The sequence below is a fragment of the Vombatus ursinus genome, unplaced genomic scaffold (genome assembly GCF_900497805.2).
Source record: "Vombatus ursinus unplaced genomic scaffold, bare-nosed wombat genome assembly UNPS02014769.1, whole genome shotgun sequence".
Lineage (NCBI taxonomy): Eukaryota > Metazoa > Chordata > Mammalia > Diprotodontia > Vombatidae > Vombatus > Vombatus ursinus.
The window spans coordinates 1,857,175-1,873,951 of NW_020954547.1; the positions used below are offsets into that span (position 1 = coordinate 1,857,175).

Below are 16,777 nucleotides of genomic sequence, written 5' to 3' on the forward strand. Positions count from 1 at the left end.
TAAATTCAAGAAATTTGAATTCGTGATCTAAAGTCATCAAAGAAGAAAGTCATGGAAAGAACATGTAGAGTATTTGTTTTCTAGCACAATAATTATCCAAAGATTTAATTATAAAATAAAAATACAATGAAGAGGTCAAAATGCCCTAAAATTTCTCTCTGAACATTTTCTGACATAAGGGATTTAGGTTAAGAAACTTAAGAGTTTTCAATATTCTACTTTAAAAGATGGGGGGAAATAATTCAAGCTATTTTTTTAAATAACTGATATCACAAAAAGCACATTAAATCTGCAAATGCAGAAGAGTGGCTGGCTAGAATGAAGACCCACAAAGAGGATATCAAGAATACCAAAAGTCAAAGTGACCAGGTCCCTGCTGTTTGACATCTAGCTCATCTGCTACAGGATGCATTTCTCCCTCATAAGCTCCTTTCAAAGAATAGGATAAATCATTTAGCCCTAAGGCAAAGAGGGATAGGTTTCACACACATAATCAAAGGATAATTTTTTTTCCATTCTTAAAAGGTATGGCTGACATAAAGGAACTAAAAGATGGCTCTATTTCTTTATAGCATAGCTATAGAAATATGAATCAAAATAAAACTGTTTGTTACTCATAATCACCATTTAACTATATCACATAATTACCAGAGAGGAGGTAGCCTGAAGCAATGGCAAGATTCACTTGAACAAGTGAAGGCTCACCCCTGTGAATAAACATGAAAATAAAGTTTTAGTCTTTGCCATACAACTTGGGGATTTTTTGGTGCAATTTTTGTAAGAAAACATTCTAGCACATTTGTTTTTTCTTCCATGGTTTAAATGTTTTGAAAAATTGTTATATCATTATTTGGCAAATTACTGTTTTGTACGTAAATCATATCAGCACTCTAATAGTTTGCCATGACACACTTCCTCAGATGTCACTTGAAAGGTTTTAGGATATTCCAGCCAAACTGGAAATTCTAGAAGAAATGCATTGTCCATAGGATGCCTCAAATGCAACCCCTTCTGACAACTTGGGAATCCCTTTAAATTGACCCCAAAGAACGAAATTTAACTGAGAAATATGCTTTAGGACATAGTTTCAACGGGGAGCCTCTTATAGGCCTAAGCCAAGTCTCCAAAGTTTCCTCTGGGACAATGATTAGCTCTGAGGGGTCCAGACTAGGTTGATGGTGATGAAGAACGTTGATGATAATTGCATTTACATGGTGCTTCAAAGTTTGCTAAGAACTTTATATAAATAGTATCTCTTTTTATCCTTACAATAACCCTGAGATGTAGGTGCTATTATTATCCTCATTTTACAGATGAGGAAACTGAGGCAGACCAAGGTCAAGCGACTTGCTCAGAGTCACATATTTATTAAGGGTATGCAGCCGGATTAGAACTCACGTCTTCCTTATTCCTGGCCCAAAACTATGTATTGTGCCATCTAACTGCCCTGCTCCACTGAGGAACACAGGGGAAAAATTTACTCCCGGTCAATTCTTTAAATTGGGAATATACTTCTCCTTTTTCATCCCCTCTCAAAACACATACAACACCAGGAAATCTGTAAGTCCTTGGATTCATCACTGTTCCAAACCCAAATCCCTAGAATAGCTACAGTAGTAGAGATTAAAGAGTAGTAGTGATTATTCTGAGCTGCAAAGGACAGCTAGGAACCCTGTGCAACAAATGCTAAGATTATAGGGAATATCATAGCATTAGCTCCCTCAACTAATTATATCAAATGAATAAATATTAAGTGTCCATAATTATGTAGAAAACATAGGACTAAGTACTATAATACAGTCTGTCAACATGTGTAATGACTAGTGTATGGTACAAAGTAACCAAAAACATAACTTCCAGCTAGGCCATTTTACTAATTTTGTTGTCCAGTCCTTTCAGGCATGTCCAACTCTTCATGACCCCATTTGGGGTTTTCTTGGCAAAGATACTGGAGTGGTTTGCCATTTCCTTATCAAGCTCATTTTACAGATAGGAAATTGAGGCAAGCATGGTTAGTGACTGACTGGAATTTCGAAATACAAATGCTGTTTATGCTAAAAAAAAAAAAAGTAAAAATCAAAATCCCACAACTGGAAGAAATAATCAAGAAATAATCAAAAAATGATCTAGTCCCCTTGTTTTGAGGTAGATAAGGCACTATTATATCTAAATAATTTTAAGACTACACAGCTGGAAAGCTGTAAGGGGGATTAGAACCCAGATGTCTTGTTTCTTGAATGCAATGCTCCTGTGATAACACAAGCCCATCAATCTTACTGAACTAATCAAACCATTCACAAATAGAAAGAAAATTTTCAGCTTATGTTTACTACTGGGATAAAGGATGGGTGATTGTTGGAAACTCATGGAGTAACAACTCTGACCACTATGTCACACCTATAACTTGGGAGATAATTGCTAGGAAATTGCCTGAAGCACAGAGAGGTTAAGTGGACTTGCCTAGGGTCAACAAAAAAAGATCTGAACCCAAGGACAAACTTATCACTCTATCCACTGCAACACACTCATTACTAGAAATATTATTTACAAGTTTCAAAAGTGATAACCCAATAGAAATCTTGCTACCTTAGTTAGAATTTTATTCAAGTTCAAATTTCTGAATAGTGGCTAGAATACTGAATCTTGCAATCAGGAAGACCTGAGTTCAAGTTTCACTTCTAACACCCACCAGCTAAGTGACCCTAGGCAAGTCACTTAACGTCTAAGTACTCTAGGTAACTCCAAAGACTATTTATACTCCAAAGGTAAGAAATTGCTTTGGGAAAGAGAGTTTCCTCTTCCTATATCAATGAAATCACAGGTCTAGTCCCTATTCCCTATTAAAATATGGAATCCAAATTTTTTGTCTTTAATGTCAAACAATAAGGCAAATATTAAATTAATGATTGGATCAAAGAAGATGTGGCTCAGTGGATAGAGCTCCAGACCTGAAGTCAGGAAGATCGGAGTTCAAATCTGCACTCAGATACTTATTAACTGGGCAAGTCATCTAACCCTATCTACCTCAGTTTCTTCATTTGTAAAAGAGCTGGAGAAGGAAATGGCAAACCACTCCAGTATTTTTGCCAAGAAAATCCTAAACGGTGTCATAAAGAGTTGGACACAACTGAAGCAAATGAACAAGAAAATACTTTCCGACTAGACTGTCTTGTTCAAGTTAGAAATATTCTCCAACACAACTGATCTATAAACTCTGATATGTAAACAGAAACCCTTTATATTTTCAAGGTAAATGAGAAATAATCTTACAAATAAACATTCTTTTCAGAAGCATAAATGAAATCAAACCATTTGGGGATATATCTTACCAAAGGGGATCAGCTATAGTAGCTTCATCAAAAAATAAGATATATAGGCATAAAGAACCAACCAGCAAGGAATGGAATGTGGATACTATCCTGAAACGAGAAAAAAAATACATTCAATATTATTCAGACTGAAATGCATTCTTACCTCATTTAGGCATCAGTAGAGACCTGAGTTCAAACATTGCCTGTGACCATGGGCAAATCAGTTAGCCTCTTTGAGATATATTTTCTTCATCTGTAAAAGGAGGATAATAATACCTGCCGTATTTACCTCACAAAACTGTTGTGAGGAATGATATAATGTAATCTGAACATTTTCTAAACCTGAGTGCTATATAAATGTTTGGTATTATTATTCTTAAGAGTATAGCATAGAACTACAGCTTTCAAATTATCAGTATTTTCTAAACACTGCCAATACCAATCACAACTCTCCCTTTAATTCTCTTACTTAAAAAAAGGGCTAAGCTTGCTCACAAGTTATATAACACGGACTGTCAGCTGCAATCATTCTTCAGGGTACTTTTGTTCAAATACCTCAAGAGATCTATGATTTAATCAATATGGGTACTACCTCCAAAGATGCAGATTGCCAACCATTCATGCCCTCTCATTCTGTACAACACTTGTCCTTGTCCTTTCGTAACTCCTCCATGGCAAGGCTTAAACTGCTTTTAGGGACATTTTGCTTAATTTTGAAAATAGCCAAAGACATAGATACCATTAGCTCTATTTTATGGAGGAGGAAAGTAAGGGTCAAGAGAGATTAAGTGACCTGCCCACTGTCAGATGGAGGTTAATAAGCAGAAGCGTTAAGACCAGAACCCAGGTCTTCTCACTCCTACTCTGATGTTCTTTCAAAATACATTGCTATCAGATGCTGCAAACTGGTAAGAAAATACAATTTGAAAACTGATCTTTGTCAGGACACACTAGGGAACCTGATCACATTTAGGATATGTTCTTTTCCAAAATCTGATCTATTAAAGGCCAGAAATACATAAAAGCAAACTACAGATATCAACTAGTTAAGATTAATTTTCTGTTTATAAAGAAGGCCTAAAGTTTTGGGGAAAATTCAACTCAACCTCAACCAATATTTATTAAGCACCTAATATATCCTTGCCATGTATTATTTCTCTTCTCAGCAGAAATGTAAAAAGGATTCTCATAAATTATATCTGACCAATATTGACAAAATGAACCAAATAATACAAACTTAATTTTATGTACATGTGTGTATCATATGTATTTGTGCACATGTTGTATATATACACTATTTACTTTTATGTGCAATTTATGCATGTATACATTTCTATGTCATTATATTTATATACGTATGTATATACATAAATCATATTTATCTACGTATCTTGTCCTATAAACTCTCATACAATGAACATTTATCTTAGTTAACAATTGTAGATCTATAAATATCTTAACCTCAAAATTATAACAAAATAGTTCATAAGCTTTAAAAACTTTACAGGAATAAAGAAAAAAAGATAAAGGGTAAGAGCATTATTTTGAGTTTTCTCAAGTCCAAAGCACTTTTTTCTCTAATAACATCAAATGGCATCCCTTTAAAATAATTAAAACGTAATCATCAATATGCAGTTCAATATTACAAAATAACCTCATAGTAAAACAAACTTGAGAGTTCATATTATCAAAATGAGTGTTCCTAAAAAGGTATGTGTAAATCAGACAAAGTCAAACAGAATTTTAAATATTGTCAAGCTCACTATTTAAAGAATTCACTGCAGCGAATTCTTCTGTAAAGTGAAAAGTCCTTTCATAATATAAATAATTAACCTACATTTCACACTAGGCCCCCATGTTTTAAAAAGTATATTGATTTCTTTTGTTTTTACATTGCCTAAATTTTCCCCCATATCCTTCTCCATCCTCCTCTCAAAAAGTTATCTCTTATGATAAAGATCTCTTTTAGAAAAGAAAAAAAAGAGGAAAAGAAAAAAATTTCAACCAAACTGATCAACACGTTAAAAAAAAACTGACGACACTTGCAATGTTCCATACTTGTGGATATCCTTACTTCTGCAAAGGCCTGGGGGTGGAGAAGAGGTATCTTATCATAGTTTCTGTTTGGGGCGAGGCTTTTCTTTGTAATTTTGCAACATTGATTTTTTATTGTTCTGCAGTGGTTACCCTTTCCACTTCTATTGCTGTAGTCATTGTGTATAATGGGGGGCAGGGTGGGGTTTGGCTTTGCTTACTTCACTTCCATTATTTCATTTAAGTCTTCCCATGCAGCTTTGTATTCAACATATTTGTCATTTCTTACAGCACAGTAAGTGGTACCTTCAGGTACCACAATTTGTTTACTCATTCCCCAACTGACAGCCAGGAGCTTTGCTTTCAGGTCTTTGCTACCACCAAAAAAAAAAAAAAAAAAAAAGTTGCTATAAATATGTTGCTGTATATGGAGACAGGATCTCTGGGTCAAAGGCTATGAACATTTAATCATTTCATTGTGTAATTCCAAATTGCTTTCCAAAAAGTTGTACTAATTCACAGCCTCAGCAACAATGCATTAGTGAGCCTTTCCACAACCCTTTCAACATAAACTATTCCCATCTTTTGTCATTTTTTTCCAATTTTCTGGTTGTCAGGTGAGACTTCAGGGTTGTTTTGATTTGCATTTCTCTTATTATTAGGGATCTGTTGTATTCTGTCAAATGGTTGTTCATAGTTTGCAGTTCTTTTGAGTATTTTTTGTTATATTTTGACTACTCATCTACTGGAGGAATGGTTTTCGGGTTTTATCTATCACTTCATATCTCTCTAATCGAGTGTTCAGATATTTGTCCATGACTTAGAGGATAAATCTGGATGTATCACATCAGAATGACACTGACCAAAATTCTATTGGGTTGAATACATTATTACCTTCCCTCTCAGACTACCTTTCATTTACAGTATAAATAGTTTGTATATAAATAGTCACTTGCATGTTGTTTCCTCAGTTAGAATGTGAGCTCCCTGAGAAAAGAAACAATGTTTTTGCCTTTCTATGTCCATCACTTAGCACAAAACCTGGGACATACTAAGCACTTGAGATAAACTAATCAACAATTAACCAACTACTGCCTGTACATACAACTAAAAAAGTCCAAAAGCAGACAGCCAAATTACTTAGGAAATTACCTATTTGTATCTCACTGATTGGATATAGCAACATTCTCAATCAGTCTAATTCTACTATGTTGTGTACAGATTTATCTTAAATTGGGTAGAGTTGTAAATACCTCAAAACAAGAAAAAGAATACAAAGTAACTTTAACATATCAGTGAAATGGTAAGCATGAAAAAAAACAGAATAAAATTAATTAGGAAAAAATAAGATGCATCTTAGGAATGTAAAACAAATAAAACATGTGTGCCTAGTCAAATCATACCAACCAATCAGTCATATCATAATTTCCAGGTTCATCTTTGTTTTTCTGTTTGTCAACAACAAATACTATATCACGCTGAACAATGGGAGCAAATATTGCATACTGTACCAATTATTCTGTATTATAAAGCGTATCCTAAAATATAATTCTGTAACTTATCATTTCACATACCTTCAGAAACATCTTTGTGAAGTGCCACAGGTCACTTTATAAGCAATATTAATTCCTGGCACACATGTAATTCAAACGCCTTTTTGTTTAGAAGGAATGGTAAAATACACACTAATATAAAATACATTTTTCTCTTTTAAACTTTATTTAGCATACTAAATTTGTCTGTAAAAATTTTTCTAAGAAATAATTAATAATTACATCAGAATGGCAGTTTAGAAGTTAGAGATTTACTCATTTTTAGGTAGTCCATTTATTAACAACTAAAACTGCATAATCTAAAACAAGACAAAAGCAGAAGCTTAATTAGTGGACCAGCTAATAAAAAAATAAATCATGAGTAATTCAGCACAGTAGGATTCTCCATGCTAAGTGTGTCCATCTGGCTAATGCTGGAACTAAGTGAATAAAGGAAGGAGAAATAAATTACATTATTGTGGCAAATAATACCTATAATTCTTATCTTTTATGTAAGAGCAACAATTAAGCTTAATGACTCAATTGCAATTATAACCACTCAAATTAATGTTTTCTGGTGGGGATTTTTCTATGCTTTCCTAAGTGACTCAGACCATCCAGGGTTCACAGACTTTTAGGCAATCTCTGATTGTGAGGAAGCATCAGCATGTGTTATATTAATTTATTCTCTCCAAGTTACCAGGAAAACTGTGCAATAGGGAAAGGCCAAACCTGGTGGGTTTCAGGAAGCAGGAATCACCTCCAACTTGGAACTAGTGTTATAGAGACAGCTTTTCCTTTGAGATTTCTTGGGAGACCTATTTTTCATTTATACAGTGGTGACTGGTGACTGGTCAGTGACTGCTGCTTCTGCCTTCTTTTAAGTTATGTAATATTAGTTACTAATACACAGAATGCCCAGAAACCATTAAATCTGTCAATCCATGGCCTATAGGAATGTGATTCAACTTTCTACCGCCTGTCCCAGGTATTTTTCCATTTTTTGCTCAATTTTTCATTTTGCCACTATGAAAACTCCATTTTGGGGTAGCACACCCTAGTGGAAAGAATGCTGGATTTGCAGTCAGGTAAGACATTGGTTTGAATACTATTTAGCAGCTGTGTGACTATGAACAAGTTACTTAACTTCTCTGAGACCTTGGTTTCCTCATCACAAAATGGGGATTATAATATCTACAGTACATGTTGTGAGCATCAGATGAGATAATGTATGTAAAAGTGCTTTTCAAAGTGCTATATAAATATCAACAATTATTATTACTTTTGCTACTCTGGGAAAAAGAAGAGAAGGGCTAGAGGTAAGGTGTCACAGGATAGAGTTTTTTCATTTTTTTTTTTTAGGCAATTGGGGTTCAGTGACTTGCCCAGGGTCACATAGCTAGTAAGTGTCAAGTGTTTGGTCTGATGCCAGATTTGAACTCAGGTCCTCCTGACTCCAAGGCTGGAGCTCTATCCACTGCACCACCTCACTGCCCTGATACAGTTTTTTCAAAAGAAGAAATGTGAGCTATCAGTAAGCATATGAAACAATGCTCAAAATCATTAGTAATAAGAGAAATACAAATTAATCATCTCTAAGACTTCACCTCATACACATCAGATGGGCCAAGCTGACTACAACTGAAAATAGAAAGACAAACTAATACGCTCTTTGTGGGGCTGTGAAGTGAACCAATTATTCTGGGAAACAATTTGGAATAATAATTTTAAAAGTCACTAAATGATACATGTAATGGTACCACATCTAGGTACCTACCCTAAGTAAGTCAAGGACAGAGAGTTCCCTTAGATACAAAAATACAGTAGCCCATTTTGCAGAAGCAAAAAATTAGAAGGAAAGTAAGTACCCATTGACTCTGGAATGACTTAACAAATTGTGGTATGTGAATGAAATGAAATACCATGTCATATGGAATCACAACTATGAGGAATTTGGAAAAACTTGGGAAGAACTACATGAACTGATACAGGTGAAACAGAACCAGGAAAATATATTATTCCCAGTTCAAAAAACTTTATTGTCTCCTCCATGTCTCTAGAATAAAATACGAATTCATTAGTGTGGCATTTAATGCCTTCTACATTCTAGTTTCAATCTATCTATCAACGGCTGTACTTCTGACTACTTCTCTTCATGAACTCTACATTCGTCCATATTGGAATAATATTCCCCTGCACTCAATGCTCTACCTACCATATTCATCCATTCATACAAGAGCCATTCGTCAAACTTGGAATGAAATTTCATCTCATCTCTGCCTCTAAGAATCTTAGTGTTCCTTTTAAAGTTCCTACCAGGTGCTACTTACTCAGCAATACCTTCACTGATTCCTACCAGTTTGTAGTGTGCTATTCCTTCCATGACCAGTTCAAGCACCCACTTCTTCCAGAAGTCTTTCTTAATTTACCCAGTTACTAGTATCCCTCCTTCCCTATGTATTTTGTATATATTCTATATGTCCTTATATGTGAATACTATATTCTACTGGGATATAATATTCTTGAAGGCAAGGTCTGTTTCAAATTTATATTACTATCTTTAGTGCCTAGCTCAGTGCCTGGCCCATAGCAGATACTTAATAAATGCTTAATGAATGACTGATTTTATGATGACTTCAATTATGTAAAGGGTAAAAAATCACTGAAAACTTGATCAATGCAGTGACCAAGCATTGATTTTGCAAGTCCAGTGGTGGAGCATGGCTTGCCTTTCTGAAAAGGAGTGGTAGGCTATCAGTACCAAATGAAGCATACATTTTTAGGCATAGCCAATTTGTTTATTTAATTTACTTGACTGAACTTATTTGTTACAAAAGTAAATCCTCTGGCAAGGAGGGATGTCATTGGAGCATGACAGTGATATATATATGTACATATATATATATATATAAAGAAGACAAACGCTGAAAAACATGAATAATTTTTCTTAACTGGAAAGTGGAATTTTCCTTAAGTGAGGGAGGAAAGTCATACACACATACACACACACACACACACACACACCTTTAATGAGGGGGGAGGAGTATTTTGATCCAAGCATGAGATTTCAACAGTATAGTTGAAATAACTGTAACAGTCCTTCCACTCAAGCAGCCGAGTGACTGCTCCTTAACTTGTCTTAGTTACCTGAAGTACTCAGAGTTTTATATTTCTTTCTGATGCACTTAAGTAATATTATGTATTAGCTATACATGCTTACTAGTGTCTGCCTCTTACTAAACTGTAAGCTTAATGACTCTTAAAGCTTTATTAGCTACATGTGCCAGGCATTAACTGTGCTAGCACTCAATATGCAAAGACAAAAACCAAACAGTCCAACATTGGATGTCTTCTAGAAGATTACATTCTAAGGGAAGGAGGGGTAAAGACAACCCATGCATATATAACAAGAATACATGAAAACATATTTAAGGACTGTATAGAGGATGAAACACTACCAGCTGGGGACCAGGGAGGGTAGAATCAGGAAATGCCTTGCAGAAGGTTGCATTTGAGCTCAGTTTTGAGGGAAACTTGGAAGTTTAAGAGGCTATTATGAAAGGGAAATGCATTCCAGACACAAAGGCAAGAAGAACCTGTCTTACTTAAAATTCACATCTTTTCTTCCCCCAAAAGCACACATAATGGTCTGTACAGGGTAAGCTTAATATGTGCTGAACAATAATATGAACATATTTAATCCAGCACTTAGCACAGTGCCTGATATACAGTAGGTGCTTAATAAATGCTTGTTGCCTTTAAGGTTAACAAAGTGTGTTCCTCATAACTACTTATGAGGTAGATGGAGTATCACCCACATGCTACAGGAACACAACAGAGATGCAAAGAAATTAAGTTATCAGCCAAAATAACACAACCATCAGTCACTAAGATGAAAAAACAGAACACATTTGAGGGTAAAAGGTAGATATACAAGCAAGGGTTTGCTCAATTTAACCATGCTTTCACTAAAAAATGTTCAGATATTTATTCTTTGCAACAATGTTTCAATTTATTTAGTTCTTTGATGTTCTTCATTTCTACTGAGATAGCTGTGTGAATTCATCAGTCTTTGATGTTTGCTGCGTTAATATACCCAACACTATTCTTTATTTGCATTTGAAATTTTTACTTGATATATATATATATGCATTATTTGATCTGATATTTATTTTTATTAAAACATCTCTCAAAAAATGCCGCCATTGCCTAGTAGTCAATTTTAAGAGACCTTCACTTTTCTTTCCTTTTTTTTTTGGTGGGGGGGGAGTGGTAGGGAGGATAAGAGAAGCAATATCCCCATTCTATAAATCTATGCATAAAAAATATTTTAACTCTAACTTATAATTCTGAAAGAAAGCAAATTCTGCCTTTAATTGTTGTTCTACCAGACACAAAAAAATGCTTATTCCATACACACGGCATGTATGAAATGCCTGAATAAACTATAACTCTTTTTTAAAGATATGTGTTTTTCACAGCATGAACCAAAGCAGTTGTAAGGAAAGATAATGAATACAGACTAGAAGTTTTTGATCTCTAATCAGAATAAAGATCAAAGCTTCAGCTCAAATACTTAACTGTTCTCTCAGAAGAACTTGGACTTTTGGCAAATATTCTTCGAACTTAATATCAAATGGTAATTTTCTGCTGCCCTCTTTCCCATGCCCCCAAAAAGGGAAATTTTAGAAATAATTTTATCCTAAGTATTACCTTTATCTAAATAATACAAAGTACATAATATTCCTGTAGTGACAGCATGGTAAAAACTGAAGTTACAAAGAAATGAATATTTGAAAAGGTAGCTATTGAGTACCTACTGTGTACAAAGCACTGTAGTAAGCTGAGATGCTTTAGAACCATAATATTTTACGTGAAAAATGAGGTAGTCAACAACCCAAAACTCACTAAAAAATACTTTTCTTTCCTATACATCTTTCAATGAAGAAAACATTTTAACATGATTTATGTAATTCACTTTCTCCTTCCTTTTCATAAATATTAATTGATTCTTTTTGTTTTTGTGGAATGTGTTTAATATAATCTGATCAAAAATAAACTGAGTTTAATCTATAGCATATATAACAAAATCTAAAGAAAACAATATTTCAAAATATTTTGGTTTCAAGTGACCATATGGCTATAGTCTGGTGTCAAGTTTTCTGGGAGTTGTGACTTAATATTCTCCTATATTACTTAGTTTTAGAAACTTTACCTTGAGTTCCATTCAATCTTCTTTTGGGTGCTTAGTTTGTTAAAACCTGAGGTTACTTGTGCTGAAAACCAAGAACTTACAACATGGAAAAGAAGTTGAAACATGAGAAAACTGGTAAAAACAATGCCAATGACGCTGTAGAAATCCATGTTTCTTCAATCTGTTAAGAGAGGAAGTGGATAATCACTCCTATGAACTGTTTCTAGAATTAAGAGCTTTTGTTTAAAGTTTAAATGTTTAAAGTCAAGTCTATGGCTTTATGCTGAGAAACAATTTTAAATAATTTAGAGCAATAATAAAACATAAAGAAGCGACAGGACATTTAAGGGATTTGACTGTTTTTCTCAATGTCTACTGGCTAGTTAGTCAAGTTTTACGTACACATTTATATTAGATAGTCAAAAGAATATCTAAATGGTATTTTCTTAATGTTAGTTAAAACATTAGGGGCCAATTTCAACACAGCCACATTAAAAATTATCTAATTTTATTTTTATAATTGCTATTATTATAAAAACTCACCCACAACCACAGTTATCCTTTGAGCACTTTTCTGATCTCTCAATTCATACTCCCACATTGGAATAGAAATTAGCCTTCACCTACAAGTGTAAACCAATAAAAAAAAAGAGTTTAAACAACAAGAAAAATAATGTCTAACAATAAAATGTATTAAATATAAAATAAAATGTATATTAAACACCCAAGAGATCAATATAACATACAAATTATATTTAATTTGAAAATTACTAATTCTGTTCATAGTAGTACCTTAATTTTAAATTTATTCTACAGTAATATGAATGTCATGCCTAAAATTTTTTCCATGTAATTTTCTCTCATAAATGGTAAAATTGTTTCAGATGATAAAAATTAGATCAGAAGATAAAGGAATATAACACACAAACACATACAATTTAAAATGTTTCTATATGATATTAAAGTCATTTAACTCCTAAAAACTTTAATAACATTCAGACCACAGAATGGAATGAAGTATGTTTTTGGTACGCAGTAGAAAAGTAGTTTTTGGGCTCTCTCTTTGATAAAGCTGAACCCAGATGAAAAGAAAATTAATCAATATAAATTTCCCACTGCCTAATGAGAAAAATTATAGTTAAAGTCATCTATTGAAGGCAATTCTCCAGTGAAAATAAGTCACAGAATACTTCAGCAATAACATAACTTCATCTTCTTCCACTCGAATACCATAATGAAAATTTGCTTTCCATACAAATGTTTTCCTGTATTTGTAATGATTCTTTCCTTATTCATTTTTTGTACTTTGTTTCTTTAAAAATCTGATATTAAAATCCTTTGCAGTGTGAGTCCATTAAGTTTATTACTCATTTATTTTTACTAAAATTTAATATATACTGTCATTATTGTGTTCCATATTGGTTTGCTTATGAAAAACACATTACTAAGGAGATATTTTAAAGCAGACATCTTATAACATTAGCTATTGTAGAAACTTTTAATTTAGCTATTCTAACAGAAGACAAGTACCCACCATTAAGAACTTTTCCTTTCCAAGTCACAACACTGCCTTATATTAGATGTCATATTTCATATTTTTAAAAGATTTACAAACAATTAATGATTTTTTAAAACTACATGTGGCCATTCTATTTGAATCTCCTTTAGAAAGTATCATTAATATGCACAAGAACTCCATTTGATCATTGTAGTCCTATGAAAAATCTGAAATACAGTAAAGGTAATTAAGACTGGCCAAGATGACCAAAAAGAAAAGCAACATAAGAAAGATGTAGGACAATAGACACACTAATATATGGTTGGTGGAATTAAGAATATTCTTTGTATATTCTATGGTCCTAATCCATGTTATTCCACTAAGTATACATTATATGCCAATTGGCCTTACCTGCTACTCTTCACATGTGCCATTTCATCTTCCTCCTTTTTGCCTTTTCAGAAGCTACACCTAGCATGCAACACCTCCTTATCTCTACCTCTTAGATCTCCAAAGTCTTGAATTGTTCAGGGCTCAGCCCAGGTCTCAACAGGACTGTTCTAGCTTCCCCCCCTACCCACCCTCCTCCACCTCCCCCCCCCCATTATTAGTGCTCTGTTCGTTTGGTGTATAAAGAGAATGTAAACTCCCTTTGGGTGGGATTTGTCTCATTTTGTTTGTCCTCAGTGACCTTGCATACTGCCCTGTCCGTAGTGGGTGTTTAATAATTGCTTATTAAATTTAATTGAATTGTTCTCCTTAACCCAAGAGGGCAGAAATAGAATAGTTTGCAGGAGTTGAAGTGAGGCAAATTAAAATTCAATGTAAGGAAAATATTCAGGTGGAATAGGATGCCTCATGAAGCAGGGGTTCTTCATCAATGGAAGACTTCAAGTAAAGGCTAGATGACCATTTATCAAGAATATGGTAGAGGGGATTACTATTCAACAACTGGACTAAATGACAATTAGATTCCCTCCTACTCACATTCTATAATTCTGGGTCCATTCACTCTGTTGCTTCCAAATTCATAGGAAAGGTCAAGCCCACATCTTGACCACAAAAGATATCCTGTCATTTTCTACTATTCCTTGACTATACCCTAAGCTTTCTAAGTTCACAGATTTAGTTCCAAGCAAGGAATGCCTTCTACCTTTGGGTATAGAGATGAAAAATGACACTCTCCTTCAAGGAACTTATATTTTAAGAGGGAAAATACAACATACATACATATATACATATATATGCATATGCATATGCAAACAAAATAAAATAGAATAAGAGTAAATAGAAAGTGCTGAGAAAATTTGAGGAAGGAGAAATCATTGTTGGATGGATCAAGGAAGGCCTCATGGAGGAAGCAGGACATGAGCTAGTCCTTGAAAAGAAGGTTTTCAACAGGCAGAAGAAATACAGAGACAGCACATAACAAGGAAGCCCATGAAAATGCTCGGAGACAAGAGAATGCAGGACAACAGTGGTGAAGAGCTAATGGACTAGAGTAGACTGGGAATAGTGTGAAATAAGGCTGGAGACACCTAGTGGAGACACGGCTAGGTAAGGCTAAGGAGTTGGTATTTTATCTTCTAGGTAATAAGAAATATTATTTCTGAGCAGGGCACTGAATCTGTTCATACATATGTTTTAGAAACATTATTTTGGCAGCTGTTTGAAAAACAGTTTGGAGAATGAACTTTAGGAAGTGGAAACAATTTAGGAAGCTCCATGAAGCCTTCCTCTTCCAAAAATTATTTCATTTCTCTGAAATTTTATAGCACTTTGTACTTCACAAGCACCTGTCACATTCTGTTTTGCAATCTATTTGTCTACATATCTGCTAGATTCCCTGCTAGGCTGAAAGTTTCATGAGAACAGGGAATTGTCTTCATCACTGTAATTTCCACAACTCCCAGTACAGTGTTTTGCATGTAGTAAATGCCCCCCAAAGTCTGCTGAATTAAACTGCATTTCTGATTGGTATCGCACTGGCAAGGACCCTAACACTCAATTTTTTTTCTCTTTACTCCCCAACAAAAGTTAAAACATTTGGAAAGAGATGCCAATGAAATGGATCTCCCCTTTAAATCTATCATGTCCTACCTTGAGGAATGCATGGAGAAGCCATATCCTCCCTAAAGAGGAAGGGTCAGTTTTGTTTCTGGATTCCTAGTATGTAAGTACAGTGCTTGTATCTGCTGAATGAAACTAAAGGGAGATCTAGACATAAATGGCCCCTAGCATGAAACCTATTAGGAATTTCTTTAAGACAAGGGTCCTTATCCTGGAGCCTATTAACCTTTTAAAAAAATGTTGATAATGATATTTTAAAATAATTGATTTCCTTTGAAATCTGTAGTAGTATTTCATTTTATTCATTTAAAAACATTATTCTGAGAAGGTTTTACCAGACTACAAAATGGATTCGTTACTCAAAAAAGGCTAAGAACCCCTGCTTTAAGACAACATATTCACATGAAGAAACAATTTCCTCCTAATTTATTTCTTTAATCTGGGTTTTTACATAGGTATATTTCTAGTTGTTTAACTGAGGGTTTGTAAAATTTAAATGAAAAGTTTAGATTCTTCAACAAAAATAAGATGAGAAGATAAACAGTACATGCTAGATTTACAGTCAGAAGAGACATGGGTTTAAACTCTGAAACTGTGAGCAAATAGTTTAACCTTTCTAAACCTCACTTTCCTCATGTAAAATGGGGATAAATTCCTCAAGAATCTATCTCAAAAGAATGTTGAGAGAATCTATCTCAAAAGAATGTTGGGAGAATCTATCTCAAAAGAATGTTGGGAGAATCAAATGGGATAAATGTTTATAAGATGCTTTGCAAACCTGACAGAGATATGCAAAACTCAATTATTGTTAATAGTACACTGTCTCCTTTTTTTGCTTTTTAAATATGTGTGTATACACATATACAAACAAATCTGCTGTAGTGAGTAAATTATCATAAATAAGAGGTCTAGCAGATTAAAAGATTGAAAACTCTTCATGGAACACATTCTGTCTCTGAACGATCAAAGAATACTGGCTCTGGAGCCAAAGGACTTCAAATTCTGCCCCTGACCCTACATAATCTTGGACAAGTTACTTAACATCCCTGGGCCTTAGTTTCTTCATCTGTAAAATAAAGGGTTGAACCCTTTAGGTAGTAGATGGCCTTTGAGGCTCCTTCCAGCTCTAAGATCTATG

At 34.1% G+C, this 16,777-nt stretch overlaps 1 protein-coding gene across 2 annotated transcripts in view; it reads right to left on the reverse strand.

Annotated features, from left to right (window-relative positions):
• Nucleotides 1–16,777, reverse strand: part of LOC114043566 (transmembrane protein 56-like) — a 79,581-nt gene that overhangs the window by 40,779 nt on the left and 22,025 nt on the right. For both annotated transcript variants that reach the window (XM_027862624.1, XM_027862625.1), the window contains exons 2-5: nucleotides 12,615–12,694; nucleotides 12,093–12,252; nucleotides 3,330–3,419; nucleotides 649–707 (exon numbers count right to left, since the gene is read on the reverse strand). In XM_027862624.1, coding sequence (XP_027718425.1) covers nucleotides 649–707; nucleotides 3,330–3,419; nucleotides 12,093–12,241 — 298 coding nt within the window. In that variant the 5' untranslated portion in view covers nucleotides 12,242–12,252; nucleotides 12,615–12,694. The remainder of the gene's footprint in view (nucleotides 1–648; nucleotides 708–3,329; nucleotides 3,420–12,092; nucleotides 12,253–12,614; nucleotides 12,695–16,777) is intronic.